Genomic DNA, 16,890 nt, shown 5'->3' with positions numbered 1-16,890 from the left:
GCGACAGGAGTAAAGCGCATTCAGTTCTTTTGTGACTTCCTCTACGTTCCTTTTTAACTTAGTGTCTGCTAAAGAAACACGCTCAAGTACTTGGCCATGCCGGAGAGCGGCAGATAAAAAAACCCTTAAAACCCTTAGCCAGTTCTTCTAAATGAGTATTTCTGGAGTTTATGCAAACCTCTTTGGCCCTCGCCCATCCAAATAGCTTCCTCAGCGCCCCTGAATAACTTCAGAATCCCATTGATAACAAGAAGCAGAGGCCACTATCTTCATAATAGAGCCCACCGCTAATGAGAATACTGTCTTTCAGCATGGTATCAACCAGATTCACTTAAAAAGAGGGGGACACTATTGTTCGTCCACCAGAGCACCATACATTGACTCCAACTTCAAACCATTAAAAGTCCTTCTTTGTCGGAGAAAGTCGCCACAGTGCAGTCTCCCACACCCAAGTTCTTTTCGATGTTGCCAACCACATAATGATGGACACTGTCAACCGATCTTAAGTTGAATATGCTTATAACGCCATAGGGTCGAGAGGGTCCGTAATGCATGTGTCATTTAGTCTTTCTTTTCTAGGTCTTTAATATTAAGGATGAGAGACTTATTCGCTTGTAATCCTCATGCAGAGAGTGTAACTATCCTGTCCATTGATTTATGGTCGATAAATGTTTCCCACCACCTTAAATTAACCCCATTCGGGTGAAAAAATAGCAATTCTATCTGCACCAAACTCGTTAAGGACGTCTAGAGGTCTAATATAACTCACAGATCCAAATTTTAGCCACATCGGTAAACAAAGGGAAGGATGTGTAAGGGTCTAAAACAACGCACTGTACCAAATTTCAGCTAATCGGGTGATTGATAAGCCATTTATAGGCCTTCAATGTAGAGATCGGTCTGTTGGGGACTATATCTAAATATTGTCCGATCTGAACCATACTCGGTACGGATGTGGGGTGCCCTAACACAACTCACCATGCTAGATTTCAACACAATCGGGTAATAAATGCGGCTTTTATTGGAGATCGGTGTATATGGTAGATATATGCAACTCTCTGTTCAAAATTTCAGTGAAATCAAGCAAAAAGAATCTCTCCCAAAAAAAAATTACACCAAATAGATTTAAATCGTTTAAAACATAATTATTTTACCCTTTTTCTTGAAGTCGCTTGCGAAAATTTGTCTTCCATTTTTCCATGACTTTCATTCTTTGAAGAAGAGGCAACAGTAGCAGAACTTTTATTTTCATTTTGCTTATTGACATGTTCTTGAGAAGAGGAAGGGCTTTTGCTAGCAATATCAATAGCAAGACCTTGACTGGAGCAAGATGTATCCCTTTTGCTATCGCTTTTAGAATTTGTTTTCGAAAGGTCTGACTTGTCTTGTTGATCTTTTGTTCTCTTATTTTGATTTTTAACTGTTGGCAATTTGTTGTCATTTTCATTATTACTATTTTGTCTCTCAGCCATAATATTAAGGTAATGCAATTCAATTGGAGATTCCCTTTCGAAATGGAATTGTTGGGTCTCTGCTTTAGAGATGCTATTTGAATCTTTTAAACTCAAATTGTGTGGCAACCCGAGATTCCATTTGATTGCCAGAATCGATGGTTTATTAAACCAAAACTGCTATACCTTTATTTAAATATTTCTGTTTTACAACTGCTACAAAAGTTGGGGGTTGTCCCACTTTTTCGTGGCGCGAAAATTTAAAATTCTTCCGGCTCTTGCAACCAAGACTTTGGCAGAATGTTGTTGATTGAGGAAATATTGAAATTTAATAAAACTATGGATCGTCATAAATTGACTTCTTTACTTGGTAAATATTGAGGCAGATTACATAAGGTAAAGAAATATTCAGCTCTTAAATTATTGACCTTGATAGAAAAATTTTTTTATTCGTCTTGAGGCAATTTCTGCTATTGCGGTGATTTGTTGGCAAATATTGAATTACACATTTTTTTCAAAATTTAGAAACTTCAAAAACCAGAATACCGGAAATTATACAAATGACAACAAAAGCATGCCCTATTTAAATTGGGAAGAAAAGACCAAATAAGGAAAGCAAGTGGGTACGGCTGCCATTATATAATCTATTACATGTATGACAAGTAAAAGCGTGCTAAATTGGGTTGGACCGAATTTTATATACCCTCCTCCACCACGAATCGCTTTTGTCTAGTTCTTTGCCCGATATCTCTTTATAGGCAAAAAAAAAGGTTAATGGATAAGAATTTCTATGCTATTGGAGCTTTATCAAGTTATGCACTGATTCCGGCCATACTTATGTTGGAGTCGAAAGTAGATGCCTTTGTGGAAAATTTGGACCGAATCTTACTCCCTCGAACCTTGAGTACCCACCACCATGGATTCCGTTAAAAATTAACCCTTATTAGCTGAGTTTGTATTTGAACTATTTTGGACTCAAGAAGTCATATCGGGTTATCGGTACATAGGTGTGCCTATATCGCTGTATTGAACGATTCAGATAAAACTTGACACTGATGTTGTAAGTCATAAGATAGGTTTTTGGGTCAAATTTCAGCCAAATAAAGGAAAATTTAGACTTCTAAGTGCTCAAAAAGTCAAATCCGCGGATCGGTTTATATGGGGGCTCTATCTGTTTATAGATCGAATCGGATCATAACTGGTATGGATGTTGGAAGTCATTACTCAAGTCTTTGTTCCAAATTACAGCGAATCCGATGAAAATTGAAGCTTCTAAGGGCTCAAGAATTAAAAATCCGGGTATCGGTTTATAGAGGGTTATATCAATTTTTGTAAACCGATTCGGATCATACTTGGCGTGGTCACAATTCAAGCCTTTGTTCCAAATTACAGCCAAATCGGATGAAAATTGAGGCTTCTAAGGGCTCAAGATGACAAATCCGGGGATGGGTTTATATGGGGGCAATGTCTGTTTATAGACCGATTCTGATAATATTTGAGTCATAACCCAAGTTTTTGTCAAATCGAAGGAAAATTGAGGCGTTTAGGAGTTCAAGAAGTCAAACCGGAGCATCGGTTTATTTGGGGCTATATCCAACGACTACATCAATAAGAAGTATCTGTGCAAAATTTCAAGCGTCCAGCTTTACGCGTTCGACAGCTATCGTGATTTCGACAGACTGACGAACATGACTAGATCGACTCAGAATGTCGAGACGACCCAGAACATAGGGTCGCAGATCAATATTTCGAGGTGTTACATACGGAATGACTCCGTATAAAAATTAAAGTGTTGCGTCTTATTTGATTGATGACAATTTGACAACAAGTATGAGCTTTACTGATTGATGTGCAATATGTGTATCAAATAAAAGGTAAATGGAATTAGAATACGAAACTTATATAAAAATTTGGGGTATACCTCCAGACGGTTTATCCGACCCCAAAATTATGCCCCAAATGGATATGTATACCAAACGGGATAATATGGGAATCAAAACGACAGGTATTTTGAGAGTAGAATACGAAACTTATATAAAAGTTTTATGTATATTTTCAGGCGGGTTGCCTCACCCCAAATTTATGTCTCAAATACCTTTCTATTCTCAGTATCACACGATTGAGACTTAATACAATTTAAACCTATTTTGTCGGATCTATCACGTTATATGTGATGATTAGTTTTTGCTTATGAAGATCCATGTTAAAATCAATGGTTTACATTATATGTTTTCAATATTGTTACAGAAATACTTCCCGATTTTCATTGACCATTCTGTTATCTGTCTGAATAAGAAGTCTCCTTGGAGGTAGTCGTTGTTGTTGTTGTAACCAGATTTAGATGTAGAGGTGGCGATCCTTGTCAAGGCGAGCAAGCTCCGGTCTATACGACCGATCGCCGGGAGAACATGATGGCCATTGGTTATTTAAAGGCGCCAATAAGGCTCTTGCTTAAATATTGAGTACCTTTGATGCTCAATACGACAAGGCGTGTAGACGTGATCATTAAGAGTTTCCTCTTTTCATCTACATAAAGTAGACCAAAGTAGGAAGCAAAACCGCAGTGGCGAAATCTGCCAAGCTTTCAAAACTCAGACTTAAAAACCATCACATCCTGCCTTTAGATGGTAAACACCGAACAACTGCATGAGGAGACAAAAATCCTTAACTCAAAAACTATTACAAGCTCTCTAAACAATTTCTATAGGAATGTCACCGAGGGTTTGAATAACACACATTTCCAACTTGTGAAAACGGGTGGACTTTATACTAAATATTTTGATGTGTTCCAATTCACATATGCTGCAAAAATAATAGAAGTGTTCAACTTCAAATTATATTCTATATTAAACTCTGGCGTAAAAGATTCCTAATGAGACAAAGTCTTTAAGTATCCAGTCGACTGGAATTGAAACATGGACAAAGAAACGTTGTTCTCCTTAGACAAAACGATTGGCCGATTATTGGCAAAATACTCTTTTTTTAGCGTTACAGAGCCAAACGGAGAAAAAACTTGGGGGAAACAGCACTAGGAATCATCACTGACACACATCAATCCCATGGTAGCCAGTTGTACGTATCAGATTGAACCGATGAACTCCTCCATCCGCAAGAACTACCGCCTCAGTGTACTACATACTGCTACAACAACTGATACTCATCGACCATATCCATCAGAAGACTAAAGTGAAGGGCTTTTGTAATCTGCTCTCTAAACACTTTCTTCAGGAATGCCAACAACGAAATTAATCAATTGTCAATCTCAATATCTTAAGGGTTTGCATGCTCATGTCCATGCGAGCACACATACGATGAAGTATAGAGGAATTTATCGTATTCCCTGTCAAAACAAGACTCTTAGAGATAAGTCTATGTCTCTCTAAAGGGAAAAGGTCCCATGTAATATCTTTATGAGGTTTCATTTCCTCGAAATATTCCACATATAAAGTCAACAAAAAAAACTAAACCTAGTAATTAGTCCAGAGATCACTTCAGTCTATTAGCATAAATTCTACAGAAACATAAGCATATGTTCATACCCACAGCGTCAAGTTTTGGTAATTTAGCAATCAATCCAGTTTAATTTGCATAATTTTAGACAATCCCCCTTACTATTTATCAATCTTCGTAGGTATTCTCTTTTTATTTTTCCATTCATTTAACAATAGGCCTTTTAACATTAATATGCTCACATTCTGATTCCTTCTCTTGAACATTTTTGTTCCTTCTTTTTTTTTATAAGAAAATTAAGAAAAAAAATTTCCACTTACCTCTTTAATTTCATTGTGTTGCTGCTGTAAACTCTGTACTGTTGGCTGTGCTGCTGTTGGTATTGTTATGGCTGGACTAAATGTGGGGCTTGGTTGTGGGCTTGGAACTGAAACGGGTGTGCTGCCAACAGGTGGTTGCTGCTTTTTTCTCAAGGAATCCTTTGGCAAAGAGGAAAATAACATTTTTAATAACAAGAATAAAAAAACACAAAAACAGAGATACTGTTAAATTCCATTATTATACTTTACCTTGTAACAAACAGAGCACAAACCATCTGTGGCGGGATTGCCATAGAAGCCGCAACCAGAGCGGCACATAGGTTGCATCGGATTTGATTCACGTTCCATTGCTTATTTGTATATGTGTGTGTGTGTGTTCGAGTGTGGGTTTGCTTGACTCTTTGATGTTTTCTTTTTTGAAGTTTAATTAAATTTTATTATTAATTTTTTTTAGTTCTTCCTTCGCACAGCGAAATTTGAAGTGTTTGCAATGATGGTTCTTTGTGTTGTTGCGGTTTGAAGGTATTTTGTTGTTGTTCTCTTGTTGCAGTAGTTTATAGAAGGTAAAATATGACGACAATTTATGTTGATTTTTAATTAAACAGAACTTTTTTCGAGTCTCTTGGAGATATAAAATGTGTGTTTTTTTTAATTATTTGTCTAAACTTGGAAAGGGCTTGCGGCAGAGGCGTCTGTGTTATTAAGAGATCAAAACTTTTTTTGAGTTATTGCAAAAGTTAGACTATGAAGTTTCTAAAATGGCTACCTTTTCTAAACTTGGTTAGGTTTTTGAAAATGAGCGCGGCTTTGGAGAGGATTTATTTTTTAATGTGTTTCTAGTTCAATTGATGATAGTGAACTAAACGTCTTTATGTGGTGTATGTTTCGTTCCTCCTCTTCCAAACAATTGCAATTAAATTTTTTGTTCTTGAGATGTTGTTGCTGCTGCTGCTACTGCTGTTAGGGAGGTCGTAATGGTTGCACTTAGTTTCAAAATCTCAATGCCTTTTATTCTTAGTTTCCTCCCAAATGTCGTATCAGCTAATTTCCATAAAGTAATGGCAGGCTCCCCACTGCAAAGTATGAATGTCACTCCAAAAGTAAAACAATAACTCGCGTATGGTAATATTGACAATGACGGCGACGCTGACGACGATGGTGACGGTGCTGCTAGTTCTTACTTCTCTTGCTGCCAATAATGATCAATCAATCAAATCTGAAAGAATGGAAAGAGGAGAAAGAAAAAGAAAGAAAATACAAACAATTAGTCAAACGGCTTCACTTAAGAAATAATGGGGGGAAACTCTATTACAATGTATTATGTTTAACGTTTGGAAAATCCCAAGCTCTTTCTATTGGCAACCATCAGCTCAATATATATGGAATTCATTTAACAAATAATTTGGAAAGGTGTTACAAAAAAAACTATCTCCACTAGATAAAAGATTTCAATACAATGGTTTTGGCAATCAGCTGTTCAACTCTCTCCTACTTCAAGAGAGCGAACAACTGTTACATTTACATATTGCCATTAGCAACGCATGCATTGATTATTGGTGTACCGTTAATTTTATTTGGAGCATGGTATAATAAACATACATATGTATTTCATAATTTCTGCTAGATTAAAAAAAAGCACTAAGGTAAACTTCCTTTTATAGCATATGAAAGTGAAAGACAATATTTTTTTTTTTAATTTGATTTCTTTACACTGCTATAGACTTAACAAAAAGAGCATCAAAGTATGGTTGATTTTCCTTTAGTAAAAAGAAAAGGAGCAAATGTCAATGTTCCGCATGCATTTCTTTCTTAGGCCCCTTTTAATAGTTCGTTTATATTGAAATTTTTATGATCTGGATGTAACCAAATCAAAAAACAAATCCGGTCCGTTTACACTGCGTTTTTGGGGATTTTAGTGACACACACAAGCGTACATGCCTGCACATGAACGGGCATATCACACACATTCATATTTGAAAACCGTTGCATATTTTGGTAATTTTATCGATTACAAAGGAGATTAAGTTTTTTATGGTAAAACCTGTAAAAAACACAGGATTTAGCACTTAGATCTCAAAAAGATCATAAATTCGGATATAGTGGCCAATGTAAACGTGCAAAATCGTGTTAATGCCCACCACCCTTGTCATTCTCTTTCTCCGACTTTTGAAGTCATCATAGGGTTTGAACGAACAAAACTAGCGTGCTAAGTTCGGCCAAGCCGAATCTTATATACCCTCCACCATGAATCGCATTTGTCGAGTTTTATGCGCGGTATCTCTTTTTTTGGCAAAGTTATAGTCCAATTCAGACCATAAATGAATGCCGAACATTGTAGAAGTCATTGTGTAATATTTCAGTTCATTCGGATAAGAATTGCGCCTTTTAGGGTCTCAAGAAGCTAAATTGGGAGATAGGTTTACATGGTAGCTGTATCAAGGTATTGATCGATTCAGACCATATTAGACGCGTATGTTGAAAGTCATAAGAGAAGCCGTTGTACAAAATTTCTGCCAAATCGGTTGAGAATTGCGCCCTCTAGAGACTGAAAAAACCAAGATCCCGGATCAAGATTTATATGGTAGCTATATCAGGTTATGTACCGATTTGCGCCATACATAGTTCTGTTATTGGAAGTCATAACAACACATCTCATGCAGAATTTCAGTTAAATCGGATGAGAATTGCGCCCTTTAAAGGCTCAAGAAGTCAAGACCCAAGATAGGTTTATATGGCAGCTATATCAAAACATGGACCGATTTGGCCCATTTACAATCCCAACTGACCTACACTAATAAAAAGTATTTGTGCAAATTTTCAAGCGGCAAGCTTTACTCCTTTGAAAGTTACACGCAAACTTTTTACAGGCAGACGGACGGACATGGCTAGATCGACTTAAATGGCCATCAAGAATATATATACTTTATGGGGTCTCAGACGCATATTTTGAGGTTTTACAAACAGAATGACTAAATTAGTATACCTCCATCCTATGGTAGAAGGTATAAAACTAAAATTACCAACAGAGTGAATAATCCGACTTGGGGTTTAGTTGCATGCACATACCCCCTATAGAGATGAACAAGGAAATATGATGACATATAATGTTCTAAGGCTATGAAAAAAAAAACATTTTCCCCATCTATTTGTTTTAAAACCATTGGCATCTAAAGGGTGACACCGTGACGCAAGGGAAACATTTCTCAGCGGTGTTTATCTCAATACTCACGTATAACATATTTGAGTATTTAAGGCTTAACTTCTTGAAATAAAAACTTCCCGCAAAACTTTTTAAAAAACTAAAACTCTTTAAAAATCTTTTAAATAAGATAGAGAGAACTATATCCTGTTAATTGTTTTTGATTTACTTATATTCCCCCTCTATACTTCTTTTACTATGCAAAGCCCTGAAAATTAATGCTTTAATACAGCATCTGGTAACGCTGTAAGATGGGCACTACATTTATTTATTCACCCCACAGGAGAGAGCATCTAGTACAAGAATCTCACCATGTGAAAGTGGTCAAAATTTGTTTGAGCATAACATTAAAACGTTTGAAGGTGAATGTATAAGTGAAGTTTGGAGCTGATTGCTACTATCATGTAGCGCCATATTCAAGGCGTATGCATGAACGAACATTGATTTTGATAGTGGTGGCATGAAATGAATGTCTGTCTTGTCTTGGCTGCCTTATTTATATTTTATTCCCCATTCTAGATTTGAGGGGTTGTTTCGGTGTATGCGTATGTTGTTGTGTATGAGATTCTCAATGATTAAACATATGTCATTTGTTACTCGCTTTAAAGGTGATTTATTAGATTTGTTCAAGTGATAAATTTTGAAATATGTACTTAAATATATATTTCTCAACTTTTTCCTTTACAAGTTTTTTTTTTTAAACGTAAATAAAAGCGGGTGATGTAAATTAATGATGATATGAAGTAGTTCGTAGCTAAGAATGGGATTTTTGGATAAATCTGACAAATTACAAAAATTTTAAATCAACAATCAGAAAACACAATGCAGTAATTATGTTAAAATAACGTCCAAAAAACTAAAAAAATAATTTTTGCTTGTTCAAATCTTAAATAATACAAACAATTACATACTATATAGGATATTCTTCCATTAAGACCTATTAAATTTATCGTTACTCTGTCTAATAATCAAACAGCTCCATCTATAGCACGTGTGCAAATACCTGGTAGGGGAGAGAAGCTCATACAGATGTGTGGTGAATTTTTTTTTTTTTTATGAACAGCTGATTAGCCAAATCTACACGCGCCTACGATTGGTATGCTTTGCGCATTACCTTTGCCAAGAAGTAGATATAAGAGCTCCATGATCCAATAGAAGAAAACAACTCCCATTGAATTACTAAGCCTTTAAAAATGTCTTAAATATGTAAATTTGCGTTCCAAAGAATTTGTGTCACATTACACATACAGCGGTCAAAAAAAGTATTCATCATTCAATGTTTTTTTTTTTAATAAGTCTACAAAAGACAATTGGAATAAAAACATATTAAACTAATGATGCAGTAGTGCTTGTGTGATATATATGTACACAATTTCATTGTTTTTAAAGAAAAAAATAGTATTTATTGGAACAAAAAGGGCCATTTTACAGCTGAACGCAAAAAATTAAACAAAAAAAGTATTCATCATTGCAAAAAACAAAAAAATAAATAACATAATTTAAAAAAATTAATACTTTGTTATTCGACCACCGCGTCTTATAACTTCTTTTAAACGGTTTGACATCGATTGGACTAATTTAGCGGTTATATTTTGGTCTATATTAGTCCATTCCTCCATTATCACCTGTTGCATTTGACTCTTGCTCGAAAAATTGCGCGTTCTCAATTTGCGTTCGAGATGTTCCCAAAGATGTTCAATTGGGTTCAAGTCGGGACTTTGAGGAGGAGTTTTAATGACTTTGGGGCAGTTATACAGCATCCACATCTTGGTATTTAAAGCAGAATGTTTGGGGTCATTATCTTGATAATATTGAAAGTTATTACCAAGCCCAAGTTTTACAGCACTATCTTTTAAATTCCTCTTTAAAATGTCAATGTAATACTTATGATCCATTACTCCATTAATAATTTCAAGATTTCCCGCTCCTGAAGCCGCCATACACCCCCAAACCATTAAACCACCTCCACCATGTTTTACAGTAGCAACTGTGTTTCGTTCTTCAAGCTCTGTATTTGGTTTTCTGTACACTATGACCTTTCCATCGCACCCAAAAAGATTAAACTTGCTCTCGTCTGCAAAAATGACTGTTTTCCAAAATGATTCGGGCTGTTTTATATACATTTTTGCGAAGTTTAGCCTTTTCACTCGGTTTATTTTATTTATAAAGGGCTTCTTACGTGCAGTTCTTCCTCTGTAACTATGCCTTTTGAGTGTATTTCGAATTGTTTGTGTAGTAACTTCCTTCCCTAAATATTCCATAGTGTTTTTACGAAGAATGGTCGCATTTGTCTTCGGAGTTTTCTGAACTTGCCGCACTAGCCAACGCACATCTCCAACTGAAAGTGCTTTTGGTCGACCAGATCTTGGTTTATTGTCAACAGTTTTCGTTTCTGTCCACTTTCTGATGATGGATTGTATAGTAGATCGTGGTCTATTTAATATTTCACTGATAGTTTTTTGAGTTAAACCATTCCTGTGGTGTTTTATTATCAAAACTTTTACCTCATCAGAAACCTCGTTTTGCTTACGACCCATTTTGACAAAAACTATATTTTCAATGAAATTAAATATTTGCTGTCAAGGGCAAAGCCTCCTTTACTAAATAAAACAGAAAAGGGGGATTCCCAAATAATATTTGAATTTGACTTTGATGATAGCACATCAATGATGAATACTTTTTTTGTTCTGTTTTTGGTGTTATTATATAAAATTGCATTTTTTGCGCTAATTAAATTTATTTTGTGAATTTATTTTAAAACATATTACGAAAAATAAACTATTGCATAAAACTGCATTATTTGTTTACTTTAAATTTTCTTCAATTACCCAAAATAAGTGAATTTATTATCAATTTTGCTAATGATGAATACTTTTTTTGACCGCTGTAGATATATACTCTACTAAAGTAGTGTGTTGTTAACAAAAATTCTAAAATTATCATGAACTTCATTATCATATACATAGATGTGTTGGCTTTGTAATTCATACATTAAGTTTTGAAAATAAAATAAAAAAAAGAATGAATTTTTTTTTTTTATCTGGCTGAATAAATTTCAGCATGATATACGTAGCATTTCATTTGCATTTACATTCATTTATTTTTTTTCCTTTTCTTCGTTCGTATTCACACACTTTATGTAAATTTATTTTATTACATTAAATGAGTGGGTTGGTTTTTGAGTTCTCTAAACGATAAATAAATGCATATGAGAATTGCGAAGCGTATGTAGGGCCACAAATAAAAGATGTGGTTAAAATAATAGCATAGCATAAAAAAAAACGAAAAAATAAAAATAATAACATAAAAATAAAAAAAAAGAAAAATAAAAAATTATGACAAAAATATAATCATAATAAAATAAAAATAATAAAAACATAGAAAAAAAATAAGAAGAATAAAAAAATCTTTATATACAAAAATTATCTTGAGTTTGTTTTTAATAACTGAAGGGGGTGCGCACCCTCCCCCTTACCCTATTTTTCAGAAATGTCAAATCTCGGAGTGCTGCGATTTAAGCGAAAATTTGTGTGCCGTCATATAGTAACTAAAAACAAAAATTTGATATCCAAATTTCGGATGGGGTACCGCACCTATAAAATATAAATAAAGACCCATCACGACAATATGGGATTCAAATAAAAGGTATTTAAGATTAAAAAAAAACATATCTCGTATCCAATTGTAGGATCAAGTGTTTGGGGGACCTTGAGGGAAGTTGAGCACGAAATTTATACCCACTTTCGGGACCAATTTTCTGGGGTCTACCCCTTTCGCAAAACACCCCCCAAAGAGTACAAATTATACCGACCATGTCAATATGTGGCTCAAATGAAAGGTGTTTGAGATTAGAAAACGAATTTGGTAACCAATATTGTGGCCAAGTGTTTGGGGAACGCCTCATCCCACAGAACCCCTTAAACCAATGGCAATTTGGGGCTAAAATAAATGTTATTTGAGAGAAGGGCACGATGCTAATATTTTTTCAGAACCAATGTCTGGGGGACAACTTTACCCCCGAAAACACCTCTAAATCGGACATCATCCTAATATTGGGCTCAAATATGGAGTACACCTACATTAAAAATTTAATGAATCTAACATTCAAACGTAAATGACTCTAAATCATTTGAGCGAATTCGTTGAGCAATTAAGATTATATAGAATTCGGATAAAGGCAATTATATTGTTGTACTGTTAGCCAAGCGGTCCCTTCTAGTTCCTATTGCTGAGCCATTCAATCGTTTTAAAAAGCTCAATAACTTGCCAATGTTCACATCTCCTAAATCAGACAAGTTCTGAAAGAAATGAGAACGTAAATTGGACCTCCTTCTGACTGCAAGTGCGGGACAAACACACAGGAGATGTACTATAGTCTCTTCTTCTTCGACGTCCCCACAGCTTTTGCAAAAGTCGTTACTTGCAACCTTCAATTTGTTAGCATGTTTTCCGATCAGACAGTTATCTGTCATGACGGACACAATGACTGAGACGTCTGTTCTAGCCAGCGACAGCAAAGCCGTAGACCTCTTCAAGTTTCTCTTTGTGAACATCTTGTGAACATCTATCATTCCTTCTCCTTCGGGCCTGGTCCTGAAAACTTAGCTTAGATGTCGCTAGAAGCATATCCACAAATTCCTAATATGTGTAAGATAGTTTCTAGTCTCGTAAGCTCGTCCGCTTTACAATTCTCTGGGATATCTCTGTGGCCCGGCTCCCAGAACAGGTGAGTTTTATACTGTTCAGCCATCTCGTTGAGAGATCTGCGACAGTCGAAGGCGGTTTTTTTTTGTTCAGAAATACGTTCTCCAGGGATTAAATGGCTGTCTGTTTGTCTGAGAAGACATTTATGCCAATCGTCGTTTTGACATTATATCTTAGCCATTTCACCACCACCACTGCCGTGGTCTGGAAACCTTTTCGATATGACCAGTTCTAGATCTTTAGAGCACACCCTAAAGCACACCTAGTCGTCTAGTTTAGAACCACCCGTATAGAAGTCTATGTAACTTCTATTTCGAGGGATATCGTAGTTCCAATCGGTTCTATCAGAAATAATGCTACAGTACTTTTTATCAAAAATCGGCTCAGGTCGGGTGTATTCCATACTGCCTGGAACATCGGACATTGTATCAAGGATAAAACAGTGTCCGTAGCCGACACATAACCATGACATGAGAAAGCTCCCTTCACGGCAGTGGTCGCGGCAATTTGTCTAGCCACAATGTTCAGAGGTATTAGATGTAGTAGTAAACTCAGTGCGGCTGGGATGCACAAGCAATCTATAGGAGGACTTTTGAAGCCCCGTCTACCAGACCACAATACCATATAGCATTATAGGTCTGACAACTGCAGTATATACCCAATGCATGACGCGCGGCCTAAGCGCCCAAATTTTGCCAATGGCTCTCTTGCAGTTCTTTGCCCGGTATCTCTTTATAAGCAAACAAAGGATAGCGGGTAAAATTTTCAATGCTATAAAAACTATTACAGCAGTTCAGGCCATACTTGGTTTAGATGTTGGAGACCAAGAATGCATACATTTTGTAAGGTCCCAGATCAATATTTCGAATTCTATGGTGGAGGGTATAAAAGTACAAGAGTAACAAATAACAAACGAAAAAATAACAAATTTAAAATTAACCAATGGCCATCATATTCCCTTGGCAGTCGGGACTATGGACCGTAACAAGCTTGCTCACCTATTGCAGCTCGACGAGGATCGCTACTACTTCGTACATATACATATGTGGTTACATAACATCAACAATTATTCCCTTGCCAGAGAGTAGATAAACTTCTACCATAAACAGTTGTTGGTATATATTTGCCCACAACTATACAAACCACAATAATAATACAGTATGTATTGCATATGGCATATATGCATATATACATATACAAGTCAGGGCAACTCCCCATATTGTGTTAATTTTTGTTTACCATATTGTGTAATATGTGCGTGCATATGTAGCCATATGTTACTCTGACTGGCCATGTCTGGGATGGTTTACTTGAATGTTTTTTTTTTATGGTTTTGTTGTTGTTTTCCCCATAACTTAACAGCATAAAAAATTATTTATATAGGTATAAACTGCATTTCATTGCAATGTTATGTGCATTATGTACACGATTCTCGATTTAACCTCCATGAGAGAAGTGTTGAATTTGTTTGAAGAACGAACACAACAGCATTTGAGTTATACAACTTTTGCACAAAAACAATCTAAAAGCAAAGTAAAATTTTATTTAATTTAGAAAATGTCGTATGCTTAACATGGGGCGATGTACAATATGAACAACAACAACATTGATATCGCTCATACAACAGCAAAATAGTAAAATGCGCATGATTTTTTGTCAAATAACACAACACAATCTTAAGAGAGAGAGAGAGAGAGAGAGAGAGAGGGAAAAGCTGCAAACACACAATGGGGGGCAAAAAAGAAAATCATTTGGAAATAAAATGAATACGAAAGCAAAGTATGCTTAAAAAGATTAGCAAATACATTCATATCAACTAAAATATTTTAGACTCTCTTTAGAGTAAATTTAACTCAGCCATTATTTTTGAGTGAATTTCTTGTTTGTTTCAAAGAAAAAGTCAACACGCCTTGTTGACTATCCCTTACCTCACTGACATATGTTTTTATATTCACCTTTTGATAGCTACTCTCTTTCTCTCATACAGCAACACACATTTTTTTATTCTCACCTCTCTCCCCAACCTTAATCACCCACATGAGAGAACAAAAAAACAAAATCATAACTTTTGTTATTATCATCGTAGTCAAGCTGATGATGTTGTTGTTGTTATTGTCTGTTATTTCAACTTAAGACTGACTCGTCTCTATATAATAAATAATCTGCCAACTGCAATAACGACGACGTCGACAAACGCAGACATTTGGCTGTGTCTATATACATTTGTCTGTGTCTACATACTATCGTACATACATACGTGTATAATAACTTGTTGTGGGTAATGGGAGCTTGTGAGGAGAACACGCGCGTCATTTTGAAGTACGAAAAATATGGTAACAGCACAAATAATAACAATCACAATAATAATAATTATATACGAGTAGGAGCGAGCGGAGAAAACGTAAAAACCTCCAACTGCATTGTTAATAAATAATGTTTTTTATTTTCTTTTTTTTTTCTTGTGATTTTCCATAGATGCCAAAGTGGTTACGTTTTGTTCGTGCGTCACGAATTCGAATCAATTTATAACAGCAAATAATTTTAAAATTATATTCGTTTAGTTGTTTGTTCTATGTTGGCCTACAATGTTCAAAGCTTCTATTTAGCGGTAAGAAAAAATTATTAATTTAACTGTCACACCGAAATTTAACAATTTTCCAGGTTTTCGGTGGACATATATGCTTCTAAATATAACCAAATACATATTGTTAGAAAAAAGCACTTCGCAGCTGTCAACAACATTAGCGCTTCCTAAAATTAATTATTTTAACTTAATCACACCGAAATTTCCTAAATTTAACAAATTTTCAGGATTTTTGGTGACATGAACGACCTAAATATAAACAAACAAAACTTGTTAGAAAGAAGTTTTTCGCGCCTTCCAATAACTTGCTGCCTTTGTCAACATTTTCAATTTTACAGTTAGAAAACAAAATGTTAGTGTTGCCATATGGCAACACCAAACAGATCCGACTAATTAATAATTGCATAGTGTTGTTTAAATCCATGAAAGCAAAAATTTTGTGCCGTAAGCCTACTACTGACTTTATTCACAGCGAAAATACCTATTAAATTATTGCGAAATCCGATGGGCTCTTTTCTTTGTCTTTTCGTGAGTATTTAATTACATTTGCAATTAAAATTGTGCGAAATGTATCCTAATGCAGCGACATGTCGCTACTATTTTGTTCATAGAACTCAGTACCACTTGTACGGAATGTGTTCGCATTAACTTCGTCACCATTTTTTTATGGTGCGTTTTGACAGTTGTTCGTGTGAAAAGTCGAAGTCAGTATTAGGCTTTAATAGAGACAACAAATTATCTGATACATCAAGGAAGTTGAACAATGGGACAACTGCAGCTCTATGCCGCTATAGGGTTTCCCTGCAATCAGTAACCCTAGAACGTCCAACGAGATGTATCAGAAAAAAGGTAAAATATACCGACTAAGAAAAGAAATATATTGAGAGAGAGAGAGAGAGAGAGAGGAAAACATACAAAATTGTGGCTATGTTATTCAATAAAAAATTTAAATATTTACCGAAAGATGTCATTAATTGCTACTGCCTGGCCAAAATGAGATAAAAACTGCAGTTATTTGCAGAAGAACAAGGCAGCAGGTGGCGATGTTTTGCCTGCTGAGTTGTTAAAGGTAGTTGATAGTTGAAAAAACAATTCTACGTGAAACACGACTATATATACGTGCGCTAAGCAAACTAATGGAAAACCCTTCAGAAAAATATATGTACATACATCTACAAACCA

At 35.4% G+C, this 16,890-nt stretch overlaps 1 protein-coding gene across 5 annotated transcripts in view; it reads right to left on the bottom strand.

Moving 5' to 3' along the window:
• LOC106080666 (AN1-type zinc finger protein 5) overlaps positions 1-16,890 on the bottom strand; it is a 115,633-nt gene that overhangs the window by 6,480 nt on the left and 92,263 nt on the right. For 2 of the 5 annotated variants that reach the window (XM_059362519.1, XM_059362520.1), the window contains exons 3-4: positions 5,471-6,437; positions 5,222-5,380 (exon numbers count right to left, since the gene is read on the bottom strand). In XM_059362519.1, coding sequence (XP_059218502.1) covers positions 5,222-5,380; positions 5,471-5,569 — 258 coding nt within the window. In that variant the 5' untranslated portion in view covers positions 5,570-6,437. Of the gene's footprint in view, positions 1-1,154; positions 2,009-5,221; positions 5,381-5,470; positions 6,438-16,890 lie in introns of those variants that run through there. The other 3 variants (XM_059362521.1, XM_059362522.1, XM_013242112.2) reach the window with 3 other exon arrangements.

This window comes from Stomoxys calcitrans, chromosome 2 (assembly GCF_963082655.1).
Source record: "Stomoxys calcitrans chromosome 2, idStoCalc2.1, whole genome shotgun sequence".
Lineage (NCBI taxonomy): Eukaryota > Metazoa > Arthropoda > Insecta > Diptera > Muscidae > Stomoxys > Stomoxys calcitrans.
The sequence above is the reverse complement of the archived record's forward strand: the minus strand, read 5'-3'. Positions and strand labels throughout refer to the sequence as shown.